The sequence below is a fragment of the Candoia aspera genome, chromosome 1 (assembly GCF_035149785.1).
Source record: "Candoia aspera isolate rCanAsp1 chromosome 1, rCanAsp1.hap2, whole genome shotgun sequence".
Taxonomy (NCBI): Eukaryota; Metazoa; Chordata; class Lepidosauria; order Squamata; family Boidae; genus Candoia; species Candoia aspera.
The window spans coordinates 171557343-171579548 of NC_086153.1; the positions used below are offsets into that span (position 1 = coordinate 171557343).

Below are 22206 nucleotides of genomic sequence, written 5' to 3' on the forward strand. Positions count from 1 at the left end.
TTGGGTTTTGAGGCCTCCAGGATCCAGAAACTTACCATGGGGTGGCACTGCCCCAAACAGACCCTGTGCACAATCTGGGTGTCCTTGTGGACTCCTGACTCCAGCTCAATAGGCAGGTGGCAGTCGTGGCTAGGAGGGCCTTTGTGCGACTTAGGGTTGTGCACCAGTTGCACCTGTTCCTGGATCTGGAGGTTCTATTGTCATTCACTCATGCCCTGGTCACCTCCCGTATAGATTACTGTAATGTGCTCTACGTGGGGCTTCCCTTGAAGAACATCCAGAAGCTTCAAGTGGTGCAAAATGCTCCACAAACTGCATTGGTTGCCAGTTTGCTTCTGGGTTCACTTCAAGCTGCTGGTTGAACTGGCTATAAAGCCTACATGGCATGGGACTGGGTTATTAGAGGGACTGCCTCTCCCTGGTTACATGAAGGGGCATGTTATGGGTCCCTTCATCTAAGGAGTGTCATCTGATGGGACCTAGGAGGAGACCCTTTTCTGCTCTGGCACCCGCCCTTTGGAACATCATCGCCCCTGAGGTTAGCTTGGCTCTGACCCTATTGGCCATCCAGAAGAGCCTGAAGACAGGGCTTTGCCATTGTGCCTGGGAATCCAGGGGTGGTATGGAGCCTGAGAAATGGTTACACTGTTTGTAAGATGAACTGCACTCCCTGCAGATTTTTTTTTTATGATTTTAATGTGTTTCAATGGTTTTTGTTGTTATTGCTTTGGTTATGTGTTCGTATTTGTTCTTTGTGTTTTTACTTTGTGAGCCACCCAGAGTCACATATGTGAGATGGGCAGCCATAAAAACTGAATGAATAAAGAAGCCAGCCAGCCAGCCAGCATGGATGAGGTGTTGGACTAGGAGACCCAGGCTCCATTTCACCCTAAGCCACAGAAGCTCACAGGGTAACTTTGGGTCAGTCATTCTGTCAAGCAAACCTACCTCATAGGGATGTTGTTGGGAAAAATAAGAGGATGGAGCGCTGGGTACACCATTTTGAGCTCTTATACAAAAGGCAGAATGAATGAATGAATGAATGCACCAGCCTCTCAGTTGGAGATTGCAACCTTAAGGGTTTTTTTTTCTTTTCAAGCCATTTCTGGAACAAATGGATCAAGCTGATTTCTTACTGTGTCTTCTGTGATTCAGGATCAAACTCATTGGTAGCGGAATATATTAATATGATTGTTTATTTATGTGTTCTGGATTTTGAAACATTACCAGTAAAAGAACTCTGCCTTGTTTCTCAGCAAAATGCTTTGTGTACAAGATTCTGACATTAAGTTGAAGAAATTATCCTAGGCAATCCCTGCTCCATTCTAGCCATTTAAAGCTGTTGCTGCTGAAATTTTTGTACACAATGACCTGAGTGGAGTGTTATACCTGAATCTAAAGCGTGTAACTGATTAAAATTAGTTCATGAGATGACACGGCGACTACTGCGTGGAAGATTGCTGTAGCCGTAGAGAGCAGCTCAGTGGGTCCTTTGGCGAACTTCACCCAGGGGACCACAACTAGAAGCTTTAGACACATTAGAAGATGCTCTAAAGTTTATGACATGTTTATCTGGTTTGGGGTGGGCTCTTCTGTATACATCAGTCTGTTTTGTCTTTGGCCAAAAAATTAAAAAACTGTTTTATCTAATATTAGAAGAGTTGGTTTATTGTTATTTGTTTCTATGTAACAAAGGAAAGGATGTGGTATAGTACTGTCAGTCCTAGGAGACACCGCAATACACGGAAAGAAAGACTCTGACGTGGAATGTAATTTAATTTGGAAGCCATTTATTGGTTATAACTCTGCACATGGACTGGTACTCCATCCAAAATTTTAGTTTCTCTTAACATAGAGTTTTAAAAATATCAGATCTTATCTAGCATGTGATAATAAGGAAGCTTTTTAAAAAATGATAGAAACTTTTATTAAGGGTTTATTTAAATGGATGATTCTTATGATACTGGCTACTTTTGCTAATTACTGATGCCAGATTTCAATAACGTTTAAGAGTATTTTACTCAGTATGTAAATCCCCTTTATTTTGATTTTTTCTTGGTTCTCTTTCTTCATGGTTGTGTTGTTAATTACTTGTTAAAATAAAAAACAAAGAATACTTAGAGAAAGAGTGGGGAGAAACCAAGTAAGAGTACTGTATCTAAAAGTGTTGTGTAATTAACAGTTTTTAAGTTATTGCCTATTCTGAAATCTGCATTATGAACCCTCTACAATACAATATCATTTGAAAAAAGACCTAGCACTCTGATTAAACTTGGATAGCCCTTTTTATCATAAATCAAGCTTTCCCTCCCTTATAGTAAAATATAAAGCTACCATTCAAAATAAAGCAAGTGATTCCAGGCCATCATAAAATTGTTGGTTACAAATATAATAGTGGTCCCTTTACCTGAGATTTTGTTTCCACAAAGATAGAAACTGGCTGCTGAGGATTTTTGCTTTGTTTCGAAATGCTAGGCATAAGATGGAGAAAGAAAGTGTTTCTTTCCTAAAAAACAACAACAACAACAAAGTAATGACTTGATAACCTCAGTCTCGGTGTTATCTTACCTGCTTGTTTTATCTTCTTGAGGAAAATGCTAGGATTACTGGGAGATACAATAACAATTTGCTTGCGATAAGAATGATATTAGCAGTCAATACCACTTTAAAACTGGTTCATTAATCAGGTTGCAAAGGCACACCATGTGAGGGGGAAATATTGACTGTTTTTTTCCATGGAGAAAACAGAACAGCTGCCTTTGTGCTCAAAGCATGAATTCTCACAAATGATTTTCCTTTAAACTTAAATGAGAATATCCTTTGTGTTTTTATGTTGAGTGATTGTAAGCCTAAGAATGATTCAGAAAACTCTGACTTGCAAAATGTCTGGGAGTTATTCCTGATGAGCTTCATGCTCATGTTTCTTCCATCACTGAAAGAATATTGTGCATGTAAAAAAGTCTAGCTGAACTTCCTCCTCCTCCTCTTCCTCCTTCCTGCTTTTCATTTGACAGAACATATTTTTCTTGTCATTATTGCAAGATAAGCACTTGAAGTCTCTTATTAATATTGTTCTATGAGCAAGATCCTATATACTGATTCCATGGCCTTCTTGGTAAAAACTTAAATGATATGTTGTTAGGATGCGGAATTATCAGAAGGAGCTAGAAAAGACAATTGCAAAATATTACTAGTTACTACAAGTAATAACCCTGATGACCTTTGTCTGAAAGATTTACAACTAAACTGATGCAAACTACAAGGTAAAGTAAACAGAGAAGGCAAAGGGGGAAAAAGTTTTCACAGAATATACTTCCCTAAAAGTTATCCCCAAACAATTTTCTTGTTTATCTTTCATTTAAGAGAATGAAGAATTTATGCAGTCTCAGTAGTCCTTAGAACAGCCCTGTCAGGTGGTTTATGTTTTGTGGCTGAAGTTGAAACAGAATTGCTTATCTAAGATGCCTGAATGTATATGTGAGCTAAGAGTCACACTAGAGGTCATTTTTTCAGGTTCACTCAGGTGGCTGTGAGGCAAAGGGTCCCAATACACATATCAGTGGGATTGACCTTTCCATCAAAAGGAGTGACAGGAACACTTCCCTTCTCCCCCTTGTATCGCTATGTTCCATTGTCCCAAAAACTTTTCTCCCCAAGCTTTGAACTGGGGTAAGTCCTTTCCTGAATCATGGAGCACTGAGAGTAAAGTGGGGAAACTGGTTACTCCGATTCCCTGTTAGAGGTTTTGAATCTTCTATAAAAGGGCAGAACACAGGATAATGAATTTATGTTACAGGAAGGCAAAGTCCAGTAAGAACGAACAATGCAGCCAATTACTCCGAAAGGTGGCAAGAGCTCTTTTGCTAGATGGGTTCAAGCAGCTCTAGGCATCCCTCGCTGGGACAGTTTGATTTGGATTCCTCCACTGAGCAGGAGGTCCCTTCCAATTCTAGGATTCTATCTGTTTGTTTATTGACTTAATGAATTTATATGCCCTCTCCATCTCAACTCTGCACGGCTAACAGTGAAAAAAGGAATTAAAACTGAATAAAAACAACCAAATTTTTTTTTAAAAACCCAACATAAATAGCATAACACGGCCGCCAAGAACATCCATAACTTCCCACATTCAAATTAACCATGAGACAGGCTCACCCATACTGCCAGAGCCCAGGCTAGATGGCAAAGCCAAGCTTTTAATGCCTTGTGAAAGGCCAGCAGGGTCAGGGCAAGTCAGATCTCAAGTGTGTGTGTGTGTGCGTATAATCCAGGGGCAGGCACCAGGGCAGATGCTGCATGTAGAGGAAGGACCATCTGTCAACAGCAAACATTGCTGCCTGATCACTTCTAGTTGGACCCTGAGCCACCCTTCAAAAACCAAGGCAATTGATTCTGTGTGTTAGAGTTTTCAGTAAATGTCACTTTTGAATCTAAAAGTAACCTGCATATAACTAAACACATTTTAAAATTCAGTTTGCATGTGGCTATATCAGCTATAACAGTCAGGTCTAGAGGGATGAGTTCTGCAGGAGGTTTCTCAAACTTAATATGCAAGCAAAAATATGTTGGAGACAAATCAATTTGTAACTGCTTCTTCCCAAAGGCACCTCAGATATGCACTATAGACACGTTTCTTCGCTGAAGCAATTACAGGTACCATAAAATTAATGGAAAAAAAAAATCTGCACACTGTAATATCTTTCTCCTGCCATACAACCTACAGTTCAAGTTTTCAGAAAATTCCCAGTTTGGTATAGTAAATTTTTTTTTTAAATGTAGCCAAAGCAGAAAAATACACATTTGAAGAGGTATGAGTTGTTTTCTTTAAATGTCAAAAGATTTTAGAATCAACCTTTTCACTTGTCAATTTATCTAGCTTTCATAGGAAAACCTGAACCAAGTTGTTTCCCTGACTTAATACAGTGGCTATGCTGAATATTTCAGTAAGGCAAGAAGCTCCAGCTTGTTGTTTGAGCGTGCCCTTCCTAAAGGCCCCAGCAGGTGGCACCGCCTAGCTGACCCTGGCTGAAGAAAGAGAATACAACCAACCAAAAGATAAACCCCATAACACCCTCCCCCCACCCCCACCCCCCCAAAAAATACCCAAAGCCACCATCCTAACCCAAGGCCTGGAGAACAACCAGGTTTTTAACCAATTGTGAAAAATCAGGTGGGATCAGTATGGGATACTATTCCAGGGGGCAGGAACCATTCATTACCAAGAAGGCATATTTCCTGAGTGCTGACATTGCTTCATTGACAGGACCCAGAGCATGCCCACTCTAACTGACCTCATTTTGTTGTTTATTTGTTTAGTCGCTTCCGACTCTTCATGACTTCATGGACTAGCCCACGCCAGAGCTTCCTGTCGGTCGTCAACACCCCCAGCTCCCCCAGGGACGAGTCCGTCACCTCTAGAATATCATCCATCCATCTTGCCCTTGGTCGGCCCCTCTTCCTTTTGCCCTCCACTCTCCCTAGCATCAGCATCTTCTCCAGGGGGTCCTGTCTTCTCATTATGTGGCCAAAGTATTTCAGTTTTGCCTTTAATATCATTCCCTCAAGTGAGCAGTCTGGCTTTATTTCTTGGAGGATGGACTGGTTTGATCTTCTTGCAGTCCAAGGCACTCTCAGAATTTTCCTCCAACACCACAGTTCAAAAGCATTGATCTTCCTTCTCTCAGCCTTCCTTATGGTCCAGCTCTCGCAGCCATATGTTACTACGGGGAACACCATTGCTTTAACTATGCAGGCCTTTGTCATCAGTGTGATGTCTCTGCTCTTAACTATTTTATCGAGATTTGTCATTGCTCTTCTCCCAAGGTTTAAGCGTCTTCTGATTTCTTGACTGCAGTCAGCATCTGCGGTAATCTTTGCACCTAGGAATACAAAGTCTTTCACTGCTTCTACATTTTCTCCCTCTATTTGCCAGTTATCAATCAAGCTGGTTGCCATAATCTTGGTTTTTTTGAGGTTTAGCTGCAAGCCAGCTTTTGCACTTTCTTCTTTCACCTTCATCATAAGGCTCCTCAGTTCCTCTTCACTTTCAGCCATCAAAGTGGTATCATCTGCATATCTGAGATTGTTAATGTTTCTTCCAGTGATTTTAACTCCAGCCTTGGATTCCTCAAGCCCAGCTTGTCGCATGATGTGTTCTGCATACAAGTTGAATAGGTAGGGTGAGAGTATACAGCCCTGCTGTACTCCTTTCCCAATCTTAAACCAGTCCGTTGTTCCGTGGTCTGTTCTTACTGTTGCTACTTGGTCGTTATACAGATTCTTCAGGAGGCAGACAAGATGACTTGGTATCCCCATACCACTAAGAACTTGCCACAATTTGTTATGGTCCACACAGTCAAAGGCTTTAGAATAGTCAATAAAACAGAAATAGATGTTTTTCTGAAACTCCCTGGCTTTTTCCATTATCCATCGGATATTGGCAATTTGGTCTCTAGTTCCTCTGCCTTTTCTAAACCCAGCTTGTACATCTGGCAATTCTCGCTCCATGAACTGCTGAAGTCTACCTTGCAGGATCTTGAGCATTACCTTACTGGCATGTGAAATGAGTGCCACTGTTCGATAGTTTGAACATTCTTTAGTGTTCCCCTTTTTTGGTATGGGGATATAAGTTGATTTTTTCCAGTCTGATGGCCATTCTTGTGTTTTCCAAATTTGCTGGCATATAGCATGCATTACCTTGACAGCATCATCTTGCAAGATTTTGAACAGTTCAGCTGGGATGCCGTCGTCTCCTGCTGCCTTGTTATTAGCAATGCTTCTTAAGGCCCACTCAACCTCACTCTTCAGGATGTCTGGCTCTAGCTCACTGACCACACCGTCAAAGCTATCCCTGATATTGTTATCCTTCCTATACAGGTCTTCTGTATATTCTTGCCACCTTTTCTTGATCTCTTCTTCTTCTGTTAGGTCCTTGCCATCTTTGTTTTTGATCATACCCATTTTTGCCTGGAATTTACCTCCCATGTTTCTAATTTTCTGGAAGAGGTCTCTTGTCCTTCCTATTCTATTGTCTTCTTCCACTTCCGCGCATTGCTTGTTTAAAAATAATTCCTTATCTCTTCTGGCTAACCTCTGGAATTTTGCATTTAATTGGGCATATCTCTCCCTATCACTGTTGCCTTTTGCTTTCCTTCTTTCTTGGGCTACTTCTAGTGTCTCAGCAGACAGCCATTTTGCCTTCTTGGTTTTCTCTTTCTTTGGGATGTATTTTGTTGCTGCCTCCTGAACAATGTTGCGAACGTCTGTCCAGAGTTCTTCCGGGACCCTATCTACTAAGTCCAGTCCCTTAAATCTGTTCTTCACCTCCACTGCATATTCCTTAGAAATATTAGTGAGCTCATATCTAGCTGATCTGTGGGTCTTCCCTAATCTCTTTAGTCTGATCCTAAATTGTGCAAGAAGAAGTTCGTGATCTGAACTACAGTTCAGGTCTTGTTTTTACCGACTGTACAGATGTCCGCCACCTTTGGCTGCAAAGGATGTACTCATTGGACATGCAGAAATATGGAGACAGATGATCCTTAAGTAGCCAGGCCCTGTGCCATGAAAGGCTTTGTAGGTGGTAACCAGCACATTGAATTGCACCCAGAAGCCAACTGGTAGCCATTGCAGCTTGTGAAGCAGTGGGGACATAGCACATATGCGAGACACCCATCACTGCCTGTGCCGCTCCCTTCTGACTATCTGAAGAGCCTCCCAATCCAGGAATGGGCATAACTGGTATACCGGGTGAACCTGTGCAAAGGCCTTTTTGGCGAAAGCAGGAGCTGTGAGTCCAAGAGAACCCCAGGTTTTTCACCAGTCTGATATGGGGAAGTGTAATCCCCTTAAAATTAAAGATGGAATGTCCCCAAACAAAGCCACTCAATCTTGTTAGGATTGTGTGATGGAATGTTAAGGTGACCTTGGAAGACAAGGGGAAGAGAGGCCACCTAGGGAACAATCAGATAAAAGAGAAAGGAGTCCACAACAGAGTAAGGGCCAGAGAAAGAAACTTAGGAAGGGCCCACCCTAATTACTCAGGTGGTAAATAGGGAGGGCAGGAGATCTGTACTTTCAGATTCTGTTAATCTACCCTTACAATAAAGTAGAATTAGCTCATCTCATTGTATTTCTTGTCTGGTTTACCTAGGAGGGCTGACAGATTTAATGTGAGCCTATTCCTCTCCATCCAGGCCCACACAGTCTCCAGGTACTGGGTGAGGACTTTGAAAACATCACTTGGTTGGCCTGGTTGGCCATGATGTATAATTGGGTATTAACAGCCTATTGATACCTGTCCCCAAACTGACAGATGACCTCACCTAGTAGCTTTATGTAGATGTTAAAGAAAAGGGGAGAGAGAGTCGTGTTCTGCATCACATCACAAGTGACAGGCTACAGGTGCAACATCCCACCCCCATCAATACTGATTGAAACTGGCCACTACAAAACAGTGCCTCCCATTCCAAGCTCCTGAAGCTGACCCAAAAGGATGGTGTGATTGGCAGTATCGAAAGCAACTGAGAGATCAAGCTGATGACCTCTTAAGTAGAGGGTGTACTACAAGCCTCCTTCCCTTCCCTCTGCAAAGCAGATGCCACCAATCACAGGTCACCTCCCAGGCAGCCTTAAGCATCCAGGAGGAGCCTGGATTTAACAGACTGGCTCACAGGCTGAAGGACCCTGTCCACTTCCTCAGGAGTCACAGGGACAGACTTCCTTTAGATAACTCTATATAAGGCCATGTAAGGCCTCAGGCATCTCATCTGGTGTCCAGTCAGAGTCCAACTCTGAGTGGAACTGAGTGACTTTATCTGCTAAATAGCAAGAATATTCTTCATGGTGGCTCTGCAGGTATTCCTGTGTCATTCCTCCCTAGCAGAGATCAGGCCACCTTGAACAGGGCCACCAGGTGGCTATTTGCAGGCCCAGCAAGGGCAGAGAAACGATGTCATTTTGCCACCCTTATCACTATGATGTAATCCCTAATATTTGTTCTTACTCATGTTTGGTTGGATTCGCTCTTTGTTTTAATCCTACGGCACTCTAGGCATCTCTTCTTGGGCTACATTTCCCAGAGCTGCTCAGAAAACCAAGGGGAACCCTGGGATTGGCACAAGGGGAGGGGCTGCATAGGGGCAATATGGTCCAGTGCCTCAATCATCCACCTAGTTCAGGCTGCAGTTAGGGCCTCAGCTGAATTGCTCACCAGGTCCTCAGGGAAAACCGTAAGCTCCCTCTGGAACCCGGTTGGGTCCATCAGGCACCTGGGGTGGGCCGATCAAGCAGGCTGTCTCCCTGTGAGTACTTGGATGGGAGAACACAAGGAAATCCAAAGCTATAGACTAGACTTTAAAGTTTGAAAAAAAAAATTCAAAAACATTCTGGCCTGGAAGAAGGCAGTAACAAACCATACTGCTTGCTGTCAAGTTAATTATATGAATGTGTCCAGGAATTTACTAACATTCTAACAGAAATAGAGGAATTGTGCAGCAATTCTTTAGAAATCTTATAGAAGTTTCATTAGAAGTATCATGATCATCATGTTGAACGTACCACAGGACAATAATATATAGAGAGAAACTCTCTCCAAAAGCAGAACAACAGTTTTGTGTGGGGACAAATGCTATCATTAACTCCCTTTTCCGTACCCAGTTGCCTTTATGTAGCCTCCCTTTAAGCTCTGTTTTGTCTATTTTACTGCCCTTGATTCATTTGCTTCCTTCTGTTTGTCATCTCCATTTGTTCCTTCAGGTCTGTTATGCTCCTATTCCTTTGTCTCTTGCGTCTCATTGTCTGGCTAGGATTCCCAGCAGATCTGTTTCATCACATCTATTTGGCCTATACCTTTCTTAAACTTTCCTCAAGATTGGCAGAAGAATTGGCAGAATTGGGAGGTCCTTGTGTGTTGCTAAAGGAGTAATTAGCTCAAAATCACATGTAGCAATGCAACGTCTTCTTTATACGTTTTGTTGAGAAATGGAGATAGCAATCCTCCTATTTTCTGCATGCAAGAATTGCTGATATTTTTTCCTCCAATAAAAGCAAGCTGCTACTGAAAGTTTAATACATTCTCTTTCCTTCATTTCCATAGGAACATAAAAAAAAATAGTGAGGACTTTTAGATTCTGGAATAACAGCTACTGCTGCTGATTTTGATCCATGCCTGCTGCTCTTCTCAATATTCTTTCCGATTGTATGTCTATAGTTGAAGTGATTTGCATGAGGATAAGCAGAACTGAAATCTGAATTGTGGTTGTGTGGTGGCATATTAAATCAGCATGGTGTTGGCAGTCATTTATTTTAAAAAAACAAACCAGAATGAGAAAAGAAAGGCAGTCTGGTGTAATAGTATCTGTTCAATGTTAGACAGTAGCTAAAAGGATATGTAAAGGTATACATTTTTTTTTCTTTAAAATCCAATCACATCATGCATTTCTAGGAACTTACTCTAAATCAGTGTTCTTACAGAAGACCATATTTACTTTGGTTAAAAAAAAATAGTAAAATTCTTCAGCAACATCTCATTAACCAAACCCTAAAATTGGTATCCCCTGATGCTTTGCGCCTGGAACGCTGTCAAGGAGAACAGCAGTGTCCCAGACGCAAGGAATGCGATGTTTCAGGGCAGTGACCATTTGTATCATACTCTCAAGACACCCTGGAAAACTGTATGTTGGTAAAGCCCAGAGCCTTTTTTCTCTCCTCTGTCCAGGGGAAAAAGGGCAATCTCAAAAAGAGCCCTCCGGGAGCAGCTGTTGCTTAATCTCTGGCTGAAAGTTGGAGAATGACAGGTTCAGGGCTCACAGACAGAAGGTTGTAGATTCTCCCTTACTCTTCTTAGGCAAGAGAAAGGGCCTGCATTCTGATTGGTCTGCAGGTAGGAGACTGGCAATGTAAAAAAGAAATACCCATTCCATTACCGAGATGCAGTTGGGTGGAAAAAGGAGACGAGAGAGAGCATAATCACAAGGTTGTTTTATTTTTATAAAATGGATAATGTACCTGTATGCGTTTTTTCTGGTGGCCTATAATACTGTTTTCTAATACTGTTGTCAAAAAGATGCTAATACTTCTTTTAGACCTCATGTAGGATTGACAACAGAATGGAATGTTAATTTTAACACAGAACAAATGGTTTAAACAGATCTGTTCTTTGTGCCTCTGCTCCTTGTCACCCTACCCTTTCTTTGCCACTTAGATCGTAATCTACTCCTCCAAAACCATGAAAAAAAGCTTTACATAACCTCAAAAAGATTTCAAAAAAATAAAAGGTTAAGCCATCTGTTATACCTCCCTCCCTATAATTAATGTCTTGTTCATCTACTTTTTTATATAAAGCAACTATTATGCAAATATTCAGCAATTTTGTTTCAAATCCTCTTTGTACTTAGATGAGCAATTTTGTTTAATTCAAATTCAACTGCCTCTACCACCTCACCCCATATTTTTTTTCCCGTTTCTTTCCATCTTCCATCTTGTATTTATGATGATGGTGATGATGATTGTAATTTTGCAGAAAGGGTGGTTATTATGAAATATGTTTATATTTAGTGAATCAAGTTTTGAGGTGTTCATATGAAATGAAGTCACAGAACAGCTCCTCTCTTACAGAGGAATCCTCACTTTCTACCTTTTTATAGTACAAACATTAGAAATAGTAATTAGTAGACCTGCGTGAATCAAGTCTGATCCTATTCACTCATTCAGTTTGGTTAATAAAGTTGATTTGGTTTAGTTTTAGCTATGTTTCCTTTTGCTTTTTTTCTTTCATGTCTTTACTTTCATCAACTTACCATTTATTGCTACCCTCTCTGGATAATTGGTTTCACTGTCAAACTGTTCTAACTCTTACGAATTTTTTTCTAACATTCAGCTGGAATCTGTTTTATTGTAATTTAAATCCACTATGCCATGTCCTGCCCACTGGAAGGAGAGAACAGGTCTCAACTTTTTGTGTGACATCCTTTGAGGTGTACTAATAATGCTATCAATCTTACTTCACAGGTCTTAGTTTCTAACCCCCTAATCATCCTTGTTGCTCTTTGTTGGATCTATTCCAATTTCTCTGAATTCTTTTTAAATTGTAATGCCCACAGTATGATAAAGTTCTTGAGATAGGGTCTGACCAGGTGAAATGAAAAGGAATGATTACTTCCTGTAATTTGCAAATTATACTTTGGCTGGTGCAGCCTAGAATTACATTTGTCCTTTTTGTGGTAATATCAGAGTCTTGGCTGATACTGGGTTCATATATCTCCATCCCGGGTGAAGTAAGTGATGCCGTGACCACCCTCTCCGAGTGTCTGGGGGCTGTGGGGGCCTGGATGGGGAACAACAGGCTTCAACTGAACCCTGGTAAGACTGAGTGGCTGTGGGTTAATGGTTCTTCTGTATCTGGGACATTAACATCTCTGGTTCTGGATGGGGTTGCACTGCCCCAGATAGACCTGGTGCGTAACTTGGGGGTCCTCCTGGACTCACAGCTCCTGCTCAAAGAGCAGGTGGCAGCCGTGGCCAGGAGAGCCTTTGTGCAGCTACGTGCTGTGCACCAGTTACGCCCCTTCCTGGACCAGGAGGCCCTTCGAACAGTCACTCATGCCCTTGTTATCTCTCAGATAGACTATTGCAATGTGCTCTACATGGGGCTACCCTTGAAAAGTATCCGGAAGCTTCAGCTGGTCCAGAATGCAGCTGTGTGAGCTGTTTTTGGTGCCCCCAGAAGGGCACATGTAACATCACTGCTGCACGAGCTGCATTGGGTACCAGTTTGCTTCCAGGTCCAATTCAAGGTGTTGGTTATTACCTTTAAAGCTCTTCATGGCATGGGACCAGGTTACCTGAGGGACCGTCTCTTCCCCATTACATCAACCCATCCCACCCGATCGTGCAGAGAGGGCATGCTACAGACCCCGTCTGTAAAAGAATTTCATCTGGTGGGGTCCAGGAAGCGGGCCTTCTCCGCAGTAGCTCCCGCCCTGTGGAACATGCTGCCCCCGGAGGTGAGATTGGCCCCATCGCTCCTGGCCTTTCGGCAGAGTCTGAAGACCTGGTTCTGCCAACTTGCTTGGGGTGGAGAGGGGAATAGAGTTACATGGGGATGGTTGTTATAGACCACTCCTCCCACACTTGGACTGTTTTAGATCTTTCATCGCTTGGATTTTTATTCTTTATTCTTTATTTCTATTTATAGTATTTTTATTGTATTTTATTATTCTGATGGTTTTAATCATTTGTTGTAAACCGCCCAGAGGCCTCCGACGGGAGGAGATGGGCAGGGATAAATTAGATAAATAAATAAATAATCAACTACTATTCCAGTATTTTTTCTTCTTTTACAAGCTGGGTATTCCCCATCCTATACCTGTGCATTGATTTTTGTTTCCTAACTGAATGTTGTATCACGTACAGCTTTGATGAGCATCCCTTATACCACTTCATCCCAATCATTAATAAAAATATTTAAAAAACAGATGGCTCAGCACTGATCCTTGTGGTATCCACTTGACCTCTCTTGATAAGCACTCTCTCAGTACAGTTTTCAACCCAGCTATGTATTTACTTAATTATGACACCATCTAGCACAAAGTAGCTAAGCAGCATGCCATAGAGTACCTTGTCAAATGCTTTGCTGAAATCAAGATATATTAAGTAAGGAGGTAGTGTAACAGTTACAAAGTAGGAAGTCCTGCTCTTCCATTCTGCTCTTCACACTTCTCTCTTCACACTTCTCTCTTTTTGTATAGTCCTGGGCTATCTATCTGTATTCTTTGTCTATTTCTTGTATGTGTCCTTTTAAAATCTTTACTAAGCTTCTTATGCAGCTAGATTGGTTTCGTTTTGATCCAGAGAATAACATTAACCCTTTGAATCAAATTTCCAAACTGAATATTCACACAACCTGTTAATCAGTGGATCCAGCATAGATCCTAGTGCCTATCTGTGACATTTCCATGCTGCTATACCATATTGCAAGATAGTGGCCTGCAGTTCATGAGACATGAAGAACCAGAGTCGTTATCAAGAGCTAGATGCCAAAATGAAGAATATCATGCTAGACAATATCTGTGCCTTGGAGGTGAAAGAACAATAACAGATGAGAAAATTTGTATAAATTAAATAAAGTTGAATTAAGACATCATGGAAGCCAATTAATATTGTGCATAGTCCTTTCTCCTGCAAGCAGGAAGAAAAATTCCCATAGAGGTAGTTCTTTAAAAGAAGATTGCATAACTAATCAAAATACTAAAACATCTGAATTGTGCTTCTAAATAGGGTTGTATCTAGGAGTTTCTATATTTTGGTTTCTTGTCAAATGTACTGTATTTTTTTGCAGTCGGATAAAAGCATGAATAGTACTGAAAGTTGCTTCTTCTGGGACCTTGGAGAGATGACTTTTCTGTGGCCATCCCTGCCCTGTCAAATAACCCACACCCACACCCACACACCCCCATTCATTTAGGAAAATCCTTAAAATGTAGTTCTTTCAGCAAGTCCTGGGGCAGGGTGATTTGTGACCCTGTACTGATACTGGGATTTTATTCCTTATTCTTGATGTTTCCTTCCCCAGTACAGTAATATATTGTTGTTTATTACTTGCTTTATTGTTTTAATATGCTTTACACTGCTTAGAGTTGGTTGGAGTATTGAGGTGACTTACACATTCAACTAACAAACAAGGAATAGTTTTGCTGAAATCTGCTTTCTCTGAGAAAGTTCCATTAAAACAGTGTCTATTCAGCAAGGTTTTCTACAAGAACACATGAAGATTTTCTTTTGAAAAACTCTAAGAAAATTGGTGGAAGAAATTATATGCAACAGTGGTAGTCTTGGATTTAAACTAATCCACATATCCTTAAATAATGCAAAAAAAGAATAAACTATTAAAAATCACATTACAAAAACATTAGCAATATAACTCAAAGAAATAGAAATAAAATTAATCATCCATGAAATGATTAAGAGAATAAGAGAATAAAAGCTACTAAGCCAAGTATCTCTGGGAACAATATTCCATAATCAGGTTAGCATCAGCAGAATAGATCCTATTATCAGATAGTAATCTGAGCATTGCTGTATGATGAAGATCTTAAAAGAATGTGCTGTCTCATAGGAGAGGAAATGGACTTTCCTGAATTTCTTATTTAGCAATTCTGTACTTAACTGGAAGCACAGAATGTCCTTTGTATGTGAATACTGAGCTGTAATTTTAATAATTTTAATTTTAATTTTTTCTTGTAGGAAGCACTTATAATGGCAAGTATGGACCATCCACATCTGGTTCGATTACTAGGAGTCTGTCTGAGCCCCACCATCCAGCTAGTTACTCAGCTGATGCCCCATGGTTGCTTACTAGACTACGTGCATGAACATAAGGATAACATTGGTTCCCAGGTTTTGCTTAACTGGTGTGTTCAGATAGCCAAGGTAAGCTATTACAGGTTTTACTTACGGGTGGAACCTGTCATTGATTTTCACTTTATATTTCAAACTTTTTGAGAACTGGTTTTTTTTTTTAAAATCATCTCTGTAGCATTATGTTAATTTATGGATTACATGATTGAAACTGTAAAGGACAAAGGAAATTTTGCATTCTTTTGCTAAATTTTACTATTTTTTTTCCTGTGTTGAGTATGATGTCCTGCATTTTTAGTACTGATACAATTATTTTTCTAAAGCAAAATTAGCATGTGCGAAGTTATGACTTTTTGAAATTGTCTAACAGGAATTAACTTTAAAAAGAAGACAGTCTAGATGGATTATGGAGATTTTTGTGTATGGAAGAGATGTTTTGAGTTTTGACAAATTTGACCACACATGAACAGTTTGACAAAGGGATACAGAGGAATTATTATTTTCTATAATAACATTAAGTGACATATTGCACTTCATGGATTAAAGTGAAAGATCATCTTTATCTGGTCACATTTTAATTACAACATAACTAATTAATACTAATATGCGAACTGAAATGGTGTTATACTTTAACACCTGTACTTTTCAGTGTTGCTAATATATACTGTATATTAGGTTGTTTGATTACTGTACAGTATGTGTACTATACGTGTTCGTGATCAATTTTTTACTTCTTATTTTTCTGGATGTGAAAATATCTGGCTTGCAAAGGAAATGGTTTATTGCATATAGGGAAAGCTGAAAATTTCAACTGGTCCACGATCAACCAAATTGCTCCTCCCAGACTAACTGCAGTTTCCAGTACAGCTATCCTTTGGATTTCATACTTGGGCCAAACAGTTTAGCTCTAAAAAGTTGCATTTTTGGATTTTGTTCAAAAATGCTTAAAACAATGCATATTTTCTGGGGAATTCATTGTAATATTCAGTTCCCAAATTCTCAAATCAAGTCTGCTTGATGCAAATAACCAATTAAATAGTAAAACATCTGACTTGAGTGCCATTCAGTGGTGCCCAGAGGATTTTGCCACTTTTGTACATTCGACGTTGCAGTGCACGGTGAAAAGACACCATGACACTGCTTTTCTCAGCCAGGCCCTCTCCCTCTAGCCTTGCCTTCTGCTGGGACCACTGCTGGTGCCATTGCAGAATATGAGAAAAGTTATCTAGAATGTCTTCTAGACTAATTGTGTAAAATTAGTTTCTGGTGTTGCAGCCTCAGAAAGTGGGATGTGAATGCCTGTTTATAGGATGTCAATAGCAGTAGCCTTGGAAGGGGACTTCTGCATCCCTTCCTCAGAAATGCTCCCTAGACTCTTCAGTTTGGACATTTTCTGCCAAAAGACTAATAGACCCTTTTGGGTGAAGTGGTCAAACAGATGGTAACCAATCAACTTCAGTAGTGCTTCAATGAAAGGGATTTTCTACACTCATTTCAATCTGGCTTCATCCTTGATTGTATCTGACTTGTACTTGAAACAAGAAATTGTATCTGACTTGTACTTGAAACAAGGGGAGCATGGCACTGATGATTCACCTGGATCTCTTGGCTGTTTTAGGTAGCATCGGTCATCACATTTTCTTACAACAACTCTGTTAAATGGGATTTTGGCATGTTGTGAGGCAATAGTTCCCCTCCTTTATGTTTAAGATACTGTAGGAAATCATTCAAAGATTTGTAATTAGTATCTTTCAGTTCCATTTCAGTCAGATAAGGCTGTGATCATAAGGATCACTCAGAGTTGAAGACAGAGCTATTGATCATTGGATCTAATGTTTCCTTTCCCTCCTTCCAAAGCTATTTTGCACAAATACCTATAGGTTTTTAAATTGTCTACCTACCATGGCACCATAATCTGGCACGAAGCTCCAGAATAACAAATTAGGATAGAACTTTAAGAAGGGTTTTGAATTAGTGAGCAAAAATTGTCCCAAATTTCTGGTAACATCTCCAGGTAGTTCTTACACCAGTCACATAGGCTGGGATGGAGTGATGGAGTATGTCAAGGCTGTTCATACCATACAGCTTAGTTGAGCCCCTTGGTTTCCCTGGACTTGGTTAGATGGATGCAGGAGCTGGGTACAGTCCCCTTGGTAGCTCTAACTGTCTTGGAGAGCTTTTCTGGCTATATTTTTGGAATTACCCAATGACTGCATAGCTTGGCTTGTGACAATCAACCTTTGGAGCTTTTACGTAGTCTATATTTTAGCTCTAATCACTGGCTAGAACCTGGTCATAAAACACATACTGTTTTATTTTCATACAATTTAATTACGTAACAATTTTTTAGTGAAAGTAAACACTGATGAAAAATTTAGTAAACCTCATTAGAATCCAGCTTTTCTGAATTTATCAAGAATATTATTATTTCTACTTATGGTGGTAAGGAAAAAAACTATGCACTTTTGGAGTATGTGGCCAAAGTTCCTTTGCCACACTGCACTGGATTTACTCTCAAGTTTAGATTTCCTAAAGCAGTTTGGCAAGATTTATTGCGCTTGTCTAGAAAGCTACTCAGAGCACAATCAAAAATATCCACTGACCCTTTCAGACAGTTATTTGTGTGGCCTGAAGTTGTTTTGGATGTTTGCCTTTTATTAACTGTATCTTTGTCTACATCAGTTTCTGGTGACAGTTTTCTGTACTGTGGCTGAAGAAGAAGGAACAAAGGGTCCTTTAGTTTTATTGTGAATTTTGTTTTGTGAATGGTTGCAAATGAAGTTAGCTCTGCTGTAGCAGGCATCAGCCCTGCTGTGTCTGTCTTTGTCTGCTTTTGTGCAGTGTTATTTATTAAAGCTCCTGCTTCAGAGGAAATCATTTGGCATGAAAGTTCCTTTCCAGCTGTCTCAAATTGTGTACGAAAAGCTACAAATACTGCAAAGGATCTCACTCAGTTTGCCAGGAGCAATATGCTTCTGACAATGCCATTTGGAATGGTGTAGTTGGTTAATATTACTGAAGATTATCCATTTAGGATTGAGATCTTTGCTACCTTTTTGTACATCAGTGGTGTACATACAGTATGTTTTAAAAACAAAAGAGGAATTGAGATACATTTGCCTTTTCCATGAGAGTTTTCCTTTCCCAGGAAAGTTTGCAAAAAAATACCTGTGTTTTTATATGCTGACAGACTCATAGTGCAATCTGTTTTTACCTGTTCTGAAACAAATTCCACTAAGTTCATTGGGCTTACTCCCCAAAGCCAAGTGGCTTTGATATTTCTGAATGTGTCCATCACACTGATTAAATCGTTAAGCTAGGTACTTCTTTAAAGTACAAGCATTTCACATTCTCTCTAAAATAATTGTTAAGTTTAGGATAGATGCTTAGGAGAAAGTCTCCTAGTTCTTGGCTTGAAGCATATAACATTACAAAGTTTGCCAAATTCCGCAGACATAGACTTTCTCATTGCAGTGAGAACTTAGATTTCATACATACCATGTCCACTGCGCAGTGCTTCATATTCTCAGAAAGGCTGAACTTCGTGTGAATGAGGTGAAATGATGAAAGATGTTTTTCCTTTCCTTCATCATGATGGCCTGCATTGTGATAATTGGAATCTGATTTTGGAAATTCTGTCTTATCCCAATTATTTCCTAGGGCATGGCAACTGCTTTAAGTATTTCTATACTGTATTGAAATAATATTTTGATCCTTTTCTTTCCCAGGAGACTGCCCAAAATTCTATAACTCTATTATTCTTAATAATAAGAACAAGAACAAGAAGCCAAAGTGATAAGCAATTTTGTATATTGGAATGTCAATGAGATTCCCAGGGGATATCCTTTTAACATCTTTTGGATATAAAATAATTCCAAAATTGCATTAACCTTGGCGAAGTGTCAGTTGGGAGAGAAAGTACAATAATATTAGCCTAAAAACACTTGGAATCAATTTTTTTCTCAGAAAAAATGTCAGATCAATAGCAGGCACTTGCTCCCCCTTAGTTTAAGAGAGAACCGCTTTTTTTTTTCATTTGCAGCTCAAAATGGAGATGCATCTTTCATGCATCTACTACATAAATCCACTAGTTCATGAACTAATTGTGCATGTGATGTAACATTGTGATGAGGAATGTTACCTCCCTCATCATAAAATCAACATGAAATGTCAGAATTCTTGAAGAAATCATCTATCTGTAGGACTGACCCAAGGACTATAGGATTATCCCAAGTTACTTGAGTGTTCCATAGCAGCAAATGAATATGTGCTTTTCTCCTATTAGATATCATTATAGCAATCGGCAGATGTTGAATTGTTCCCAATTTTACTCTACATTTTGAAGACAGTTTTGAGGTGTAAGACATTAAGGACTTGTCCTTTTTGCTTGTTCTGGAAGCTGATGAAAACTCTGTATCATGCTATTAACTGACTACTGAAAGACTGCTGTCGTACCACATCCATCAAGGGTGGATATAGCACAAATGTGTGGAATTGATGTTCCTAAGAGAAAATCCCAATGGGAAATTAGTTAGCCTTGCATAACTAAATCAACTTTTCTGTTACTATTAGATTACCATGTCTCAGTGCACGTTAGAGATCAAGATTCTCACCTAGTAGAACTCTTGGGATTCAAGAGGATTTCCATGGTTACACTAGCTTAAAAATCAAGTTCAAGGAACATTATATCATTTCCCGCACCTCTCCTGTGTGAATCAGCAGCCATAGTGATTAGCACAGAGAGAACAAGCCTTCACAGTTAAAATAGTTTTCTAAGATTAGGGCCATTTGGCTGTATTGTTAGAGAAGAGCCTTTTCCTTTTATTCTCTTTGGCAGCATTTGATTGATAAGCAGGCTAGTTAAAAGCAGCTTTAGTTATTTTCAAGCAGCCAGGAGTGAAAGATGGGCAGACTGTGTGTGCAGTAGGAGGAAGCAAGGGTGAGCAGAAAGGTTGAGAGGAGGTGAAAGGATGTAGCTGTAGTTCAAGGTCTTTCTTTTTTTATTAAGCAATCCTGGCTTACAGTTTATGAAAAGCCTGCTGAGGAGTGGACAAAGGATGGGGTTAATGATGGTCATCTATCAGCTGCCCATATTTTAAACTTCAAGATGTCTCTATTCCCAATCTCCATGCCATGACAAGGCTAATTGTATAATTATTATGCTGCACCAACAACATACTTACGCTAGCAAGGACCAGGACTAAAGGCTGTTTTAATTGCCACTCTGAGAGAGTTCATTTACACAAAGCAGAGTTTACTAATGGAGGTGCCCTGATAAGAAGGGTAGTCTATAGCACAGGAAACCAAGAACCTATCCAGTTCTACATTTATTTCAAAGTTTAAATTATTGATTTACTCATGTGTGTGTCTGTTGTGTGTCAAAGTTAAGCGACTAAATCCCTGCCTCTTTAAAGGACAGATGTACATTATGTACATGTGCATTTGTCTCTGTTCAAAAATGCTCCCATAAAATAATAAAACTGTAAAATGAATGCAATCAAATGAAATGTTTATGTTGTAACATTAGATAAAGAGGAAAGCTCAAGGACTCCTGAAGTTGCTTAGAGACTGGTTCTGATTAGCCTCTTCAGAAACTAGGATGGAGATTGGATCATGGAGAGGCATGGCTCCTACTTCTTCTACCTTACTCTGTACATAAGAAAATTATTCTGTCCAATGTTAAAACTTGGATGGATGCAATAAATAATTTTCTAGATCCTAGATAATTTAATTATTACTTGAAATCTGTCAAGCTGTCACTGCTGTGCTGTGTTTCAGTTTTTCATCACTGGAAATAATGGCAACAGAACCCTGCAAAGCCCTCCCTGGGCTTCTGCAAAGTCAGAGAAAAATTCATCTTCACAGAAGAGCGGCACACATAGGACATTCCCCCCTTTTGCTCAGAGGGTTTTGGTTCTGGGGTGTGGCTCAGTCTCACCATTTTCCTCTTTCTCTGGAGTCCTGAGGCTAAAAGCTTCCTGCTTGCACTTATGTGCCCTCCTTCTGCCCTCTTTGCATTAGGCAGGCAACTCACCACCCAGTTCCATCCCAGTCAAACTGCAATAACCTGTGTGTGTGAAAGTCCCCTGTACAAGCACTGAGTCATGTCTGACCCTTTGGGGGGACGCCGCTTTTGTGAGGTTTTCTTGGCAGACAATAGCGGGGTGGTTTGCCATTGCCTTCCCCAGTTGTCACCTTCCCCAGCAAGCTGGGTACTCATTTTACTGACCTCGGAAGGATGGAAGGCTGAGTCAACCTGAGCCGGCTACCCAAGAGATAATCCAGCTTCCACTGGGATCGAAGTCGGGTCGCGGGGGGAGTTTCGGTTGCAATACTGCCACCTACCACTTTGTGCCACATGAGGCTGTTAGTTATTGCAAAAAATTCTGTTATTTACCTTATGTTATGTATTTATATTTTAAGAATAAAAATGGAAAAACCAATAAAATGCAAACCAAAAGAGAGGCAGTGAAAGAGGGGAGCATAAAATAAAAAGAGAACCCCTTTCCCAGCCAAATATCCCTTAAAATTTCATTTGATTGATTGATTGATATAGCCACCCATTTCCCAATAAGTGGCTCTGGGAGGGGTGCATCATTCAGTTAGTATGCTGAAATAAACAATTTCTTGCCTGTTTATGGAAAACAAGAAAGGAAAAGACTGTAGAAACTTTTCTTCTGAAGGAGGTCAGTAATAGAGAGGCTGTGGACAGAAATGCCGCATTCCTAGTGGTCCTTGAACTCCCTGTAGGAGTGGTGGGAAAGAAGGACAAGCCAGCTGGGAGAGCCAGAAGAGACGGAGCTCAGTGGGGCTTTGGGGAGGAATCTGGCTTCACTTCTTGCCCTGCAA

The 22206-nt window shown here is 40.2% G+C and overlaps 1 protein-coding gene across 1 annotated transcript in view; it reads left to right on the top strand.

Annotated features, from left to right (window-relative positions):
• ERBB4 (erb-b2 receptor tyrosine kinase 4) overlaps positions 1 to 22206 on the top strand; it is a 559265-nt gene that overhangs the window by 409944 nt on the left and 127115 nt on the right. The window contains exon 20 of the mRNA XM_063303051.1: positions 15244 to 15429. Within this exon, the coding sequence (XP_063159121.1) occupies positions 15244 to 15429 (186 nt within the window). The remainder of the gene's footprint in view (positions 1 to 15243; positions 15430 to 22206) is intronic.